The sequence below is a fragment of the Acanthisitta chloris genome, unplaced genomic scaffold (genome assembly GCF_000695815.1).
Source record: "Acanthisitta chloris isolate BGI_N310 unplaced genomic scaffold, ASM69581v1 scaffold6768, whole genome shotgun sequence".
Taxonomy (NCBI): Eukaryota; Metazoa; Chordata; class Aves; order Passeriformes; family Acanthisittidae; genus Acanthisitta; species Acanthisitta chloris.
Window position 1 is genome coordinate 1 of NW_008688626.1, and position 6,475 is coordinate 6,475.

At 40.5% G+C, this 6,475-nt stretch overlaps 1 protein-coding gene across 1 annotated transcript in view; it reads right to left on the bottom strand.

Annotated features, from left to right (window-relative positions):
- Positions 1-364: 364 nt before the first annotated feature.
- KLF12 (Kruppel-like factor 12) overlaps positions 365-6,475 on the bottom strand; it is a gene marked incomplete at its 3' end in the record, with an annotated part of 160,066 nt that continues 153,955 nt past the window's right edge. The window contains exon 6 of the mRNA XM_009081099.1: positions 365-465. Within this exon, the coding sequence (XP_009079347.1) occupies positions 365-465 (101 nt within the window). The remainder of the gene's footprint in view (positions 466-6,475) is intronic.

Sequence of the window (6,475 nt, forward strand, 5' to 3'; positions counted from 1 at the left end):
ATATATATATATAGTTAGCATATATCTTTTATCTGTAGTGGAGGATGGCAGGAAGTTTTCTTCTTCCCTCCAGCCACAGCAAATTCATGGAACTATTGCATTTCCAGTGTTGTGGGGAAAGGCTGAGATTTTGCCTCCTACAGCAGCCTTCACTCACAAAGTATTTGGGAAGGGTGATGCAACAAATCTGTACTTCCAGCATCAGCCAACAGCATGGAGGGTGCCAGCAGACCTGCACACTAACTTGCTTTAACTGGGGGTGCTTGGGTTTCAGCCTGGTCTCCCCAAATAAAACAGCCTTCCTTTATTGTTTCAAGGGAGACACCAAACAAGTGACACTTCCCTTTCTACCTGCCTACAATACTGGTATTGTTACTCCTCCTGGATGCTCCAGGCATTGCTCCACCATGACCATCAAGAGGAAATACTTGTGTTTCACAGTATAAAACTTAAACCTTCCACTACCTGTAAAAAACAAAACAATAAAACAAAACTGTCAAAGAAATGAAAAAAAAAAATCAACCCCCAGATGAACAAACTAGAAAAACAACTAACGAAAAGGCTTCAAGGGATGGGCTTTGTCTCACACAATTTTGCACAGCTGATTATTTGTTGTTTGCACTGTGCTAGAAGTCAAGCAGAGGATGGGACACTGGTGTGCTGGGCTGAGTACAGAAACAGAGCATTAAAAAAACCATCTCCCACTTAAGTAAATGAGTTGTGAATGGAATTAAGCTTTCCAAATGAAGAGATACCGAATTTTATCATGACAAGAAGCAGAAAAAATAAATAAAATACTAAAGAAAAATGTTAACTGACAAAAACACACATGACAAGGGAAAAGCTCATTAGAGTCAATGTGATGAAAATACCACTACATTTCATATTCTATGTGGAGAAAACACAGAAGTGCAGAAAATAACTCCTCATCCTACACAGATGTCATCTGATCTTTTCACTTTCCCATGAAACAAGAAGTTTTTGTAAAATTTACCCAGGTTTCTGCCTACTTATTTGCAAAAAAAGTGAAGACTGAAAACACTAGCTTTCAGGATCTACTTCTTGTTTCCTTTTACCCACGGAAAAAAGCAAGCAGAAAAAAAGAAAACCTAAGTAAAACATTAAAACTAAGGCTTTTTTGAAGCTTACTTGCAATTTTGAGCATGTTCCACTCTTAAGGACTATATTTCTGATCGAAGGCTGTCCTGAAAACCACAGGATGGGCATGAGCAACTTTAGACACACCTCCTGAAAGACATGGGGTATCACCAGTAATGGGCACTTCAGTAGCAAGTTGCTATCCCGTTCCCTCTGCCAAAGACTGAGTGGGCTGCAAGAGTTAAAGTACTTGGAAACACTGTACTGTGTTTTTACTCCTGCAGGTCTGGGTGCAACACCTGGGAAAGCATTTTGTAAGCTCAATGGGAGTAATGAGGTCTTTCTCGCCTTCAAGCCACTGCAGGGCTACACATTGTAGACCACAATCATGCCTGAGACCTTAGATGAACTGCAGTTCTTTGGAGGTAGAGCATTCAGTACTAAATGGTTGGCTTAGAGAAAACTTTATTCTGCATAATGAAATTATCATTATTCCCTCGTGCCACACACAGACAAAACACATATGCACCCCATATTTACAAAGTCAAGGGGCACTGTTGCAAATATTTTTCATAACCTAGAGACTGAAAGTAATCACAGATGCAATTAGACTTGCTTTCCCATCAAAGTGCCTCGGAATAACCACATGGGCACTTTTCCATATCGGCACAGCATCAGACCTACAATGCAGAGGAATGAGTCCCTGTGTGTAAGGTGAATTCAGAGCTCGCAAAATGCGCCAGAAATGAAATCATTTAACTTTCCACAGAGCAGCTATTGGAAGAGAACTGGATGTACAAGCTCCTTCTGGTATGGACACCTGCCTGTAAATCGTTGGACTCAGACAACTACCTCACTACATCCAGAGGTTTCCATTTCTACATCATCTTACTAGGCTGTGGTGGCATTGGTGAGTCTGCCTTTACACCCTGGTACATTCAGCACCAGCAGACAGCTGCTTTTAAATATATTTCTGTCCTGAAATGTGAAGCTGAGGCTTCATTTATTAAATAATCTGTTTATCTTCTAAAGAGAAACTGTATGAAGAAAGAGCAGCAAATCTAGAAAGGAAAACCTCTACGAAATATACTAGTTTCCACACTGGAAAGCTCTACTGTTTGTTGAAACTGGCAGTAAATTTTAAACACTGAAAGAAAGTATTTCTTAAAAAATAAAGGCATCACCCAATACAAATAGAACCTCCTATTTTACTTAAAGCAAATTAATTTCTAAATTGCCTTTGTTTATTTAAATTCCCAGTTTCTGGAGCACCATGTGGATCTGGTATTGGAGGTTTTTTCACCCGACAGATTTATGTGGAGGATGGAGAGCTCTGGGATAAGGACCTAGGGAGCACACAGGACATGAGAAAGAAAAGCTGGGCTTTTGCAGAGTCAGTCTGGAGGGTAGGTGACAAAGAGGTGCTAATTTTAAAGAAGACCAAAAATCTACATAGTTCAAGTAAAACCCAGAAGGATTATTTTTAAAATGTTGCTTCTTCCCAGTATTTGTCTAAAGAAGGGATTACAAACCTGTAAATACCTCTCTGGAACTAGCAAAAGGGATTAAACAGACTTTAAGAAAACAACAGGTAATGAATGGAGTTTTAAGACCTACAGAACAAAAATAACTTTAGTGCCTCCGACTTCTTAAATTCACTCTGAAAGTGCTCAAAGGAAAATGTGAACAAAGCCTAATGACAGGGGCCCTTTTATATTAAAATAATACATGGAGGAACAGTGAGAGAGAGGAATGCAATGTTTGAAAAAGCACAGACTAAATAAAACACTCATGTACCCATGAGTCCTCTCTCTTCTAGGGTGGTATCTCAACCCAGCTCTAAAGGAACATCTTGGGGAGAGAATGCTGTCATTTTATCAGGTACAAATCTGTACTTCTGAGATGTTTACCATCTCCACGTAACACTGCTGAAGACCCCCTGACACTGACAAATAGGCTTCATTACATCTGTGGCAAAGGTATTTGCTCTCATCTCTCAGGAATGATACAGGCGTTGTTCAAGGACAAAGCACCAAACACTAAAAAATTCACTTGGCCTGGGGGCTATATTCAGCCTGTCTCTGTAAGAGCCTGGTGAAGACTCTTCTGCAGCAGCACTGAGAAGGGTCATTCAGACCCGGTGTTGGTTAGGGCTCACGGATGAAGGGCAGCAGTTGTACTCCAGTATCTGAGTCCCACAGAAGGTGATCTGGTTACAAACCTTGCCTCCTCCACTCCTCCAAAGCAGGAGCAAAGCCACACCTGTAGATATAGGATGCCCTACACTCACAACCTAAATCCATTCCCACTTCATTCCAGCTGGAAAGTCCCAGGCTTTTGCTGCCATTGACCCCAGAAAGCCACTCTGTCATGTTCCTCCAGAAATTTGTAACTAATGACTGAAATAAGGTTGCATAGAAATACAGAATGCTGATTACTACTACAATAAAAGAAAATCCTAGGTGAGAGACAGGGAGCAATGTCTTGTGTATCAGATGTAGTAAAATTATGTCCCACATAACCTTAAAGCAGGCATCTTCTTTCTTTGTTGGCTTCTTCAGGGTGATTCACACAGTGTTTTAAACTCCTAGCCACAATGAGCTGGAACTGTATTTAACCATGAGCAGCTTCAGATGTTTAGATGTTCACAAGGTGGAAGGAACCAGTATTACTCAGCTCAGGTGTCCCACTGGAAGTGTAAATGGCAACTTTAGTACTGCCTAAAAGGACTGAAATAGCCATTAGAGATTACAAAATAATGCTACAGCTGTTGCCCTCTCCATCTTCAAAGTAAAAGCAGCAAACTGAAGAAGGTGAGTCCCACTAGGACTGCCTGGGTGTAGACCTCACAGGAACAGCAGTTACAGCTCTCCCCATTCTTGGAGCTGAGACCAGCACATATGCCAAGCGCAACACAGATTTATGTGAACCAGGAATACAACCCACGGCTGCTGGTTCTCCTATTTTTAAAGATTATTCCTTTGTAGAGTCACACATTAGTAATTTTCTTTAAGTTCACCGAAGCAGAAAGTAACTCAATGCAACTCCAGTGAGCCAATTTCTCAGTTTCTCCTTGCAGAAAGAGTTGATAAACCAGAGCTGCAAGATTGCCTGCGAGCCCTGAAAGCTTTATTTGATGATCTGGCAAAACAACCACATGAAGCTGATACTAGAAAGAGAAATTTAATATCAGCGCTTGTGATTTATGAAATCCTCTAACTATTACAGGTTTCACTTGCAGTTTTTCTAGTCAGAGAGGTGATACATAATTCAAGTTCGCCCCCCAGTGGACTCTGTGTCCACACCACTACACTAAGTTTTGAGGACACTGGTGACAAGTATTTGGAAGCTAGATGATAGCATACTTCAAAAAAATTAGGAGTTACTCCAAGAGAATTAAATGCAGCTGTTGCTATCTATAATATTTTGTTTTCATTTTTAATTTAGATGAAAAAAGTATACCTTCCAATCAACAAAGCTTTCTGTCAAAATACAACATTGCTTTCCCTCCTGTATCCAAACTACTGTGAATGCTTTAGTGGCTATGCACATAAAATTGTTTCAGTTGGAAAAGACCTTCAAGATCATCAAGTAAATGGAAAAAAAAAAGTTCTCAAACACATCCTGCTCAGGTAAACAACTGTCAGCAAGATCAGCTTGCCTGAAAAAAAAGTCCAGATTATGCAATGCTGAGTTTCTGTGATCTTTTCTCAGAAAGTTTCCTACTGAAACTTGCTTACCCTTGCGTGCATAGCTGTCATACTTCATTTATACTTATCCAAAACTGCACTAATTACTGTGGGTCATATGTGAATAATTAACTTCTCTTGCCTGAAGCAAAAGTAAAGGGCAAGATAAAAAATGTAAGATGAGACTAGTACATGGAGTATGCTCATGGCCAATGTTACATCTAAGTCTGAATATACCAACTTCTTACCAAGACCTGACAAGTGTTCTGTAAACACATTTAATTTTATCAGCGTGATACAGATCTTCTCACCGGATCCACTGGCTAAATTCAGCATTCACCTTCTCTTTAGACTATACTTCTTTCATCGTGCCTGCTGCAATGTTAGTATAAAGCAGTTGTCAGCTGACCATGTAATGAAGGCTTTTGATTTGATGTTTACTTTTTCCCTGAAGAAATAAACCAACTTCCAGCATGAATGAAAAATAGTTCAGGCATCTACCTTTTGGCATGGGGATTCATTTCAGCCAGCTAACAGCCTGGTAGGTATCTGGGCTTCCTCTGTACTCAGCAGTGAAAGACAGAGAAGCACCTCTGCAAGCCAATCCCTGTGTATACCTGAAGAGGGAATAATATGCCCCAGAGGTGCCAATCCCTCTTTGACTACCCAAAGATCCCAGACAGATAGCACAGCCTTGACACTCAGCTGCTAGAGAACCAAGGCTGGGGAGACAGATCCTACAATTACAGCATCTATGCAAACTCCCTTCATGCTTCTGGAGAGTTGAAGATGATAATGCTGTAATTACTTACACCCTTTCAAGCCTTCAGTGCCTAGTTTTGAGCACCCGAAGTGCACAACCTGAGATTCAGTGGTGTTGACTATCTAACAACGATCTGGGTGCATTACCTGCAAGCCCTGGTCTGTCCCATGAGATCACTAAAGAATTACAGACTCATGACAGATGTAATTCTCAGTGTTTTCAAAAGTCACGGCAGAGAAGTGTCTACTTCTGGGTTAAATTGGGAGTGACATTTCTGAGCTTGTTCCCATCTAGTTTTGTAACTCAGCTCTTTGCATTATGACTACTTATACTCCTGGGCTGGGCGCAAGTCTTGCAGGCTAGAAAAGAGTGACTTCCCTATGCTATAAGCAAACAAATGGTATTTTTGGTTTAAACCAAACAGTGTACTGTTTTTATGTCTCTGATGGGCTCTCTGTCTTTGAATCTGCTACAGCCATGTAATGCATAAAGGGCAAAACAGGCAATAAAATGAAACAACTTAGAAATCAGAGCAGGGAGAAGGAACAGGACAGAGTATGGTTAGATTGGGATAAAAGAAGTAAAAGAATAACAGGGAACAGGGTGAGAGGGTAAGGGTACATAAAATATATCAGAAAGGTAGGGATGAAAGACCACATTGAAGATGGGAAAGAATAGGGAAGAAGAAAAAACACATGATAACTTGTGAGAGAGCAGAAGGCACAAGCATTAATGGGAATATATGAAGAAACCAGGAAAATTGGCCTGGAAGAAAATGCAATGAAATTCCTAGATCACCAGAACATTTCTGCTGTTTAAGGAAGGGACTCTTACCTTACAGAAACTGATTTAGTAGGGGTTATTAGGATGGAGCCTTGTTCAGAATTCCTCTTAACAAAAGTCCTACCAACCAAAAGACATATTG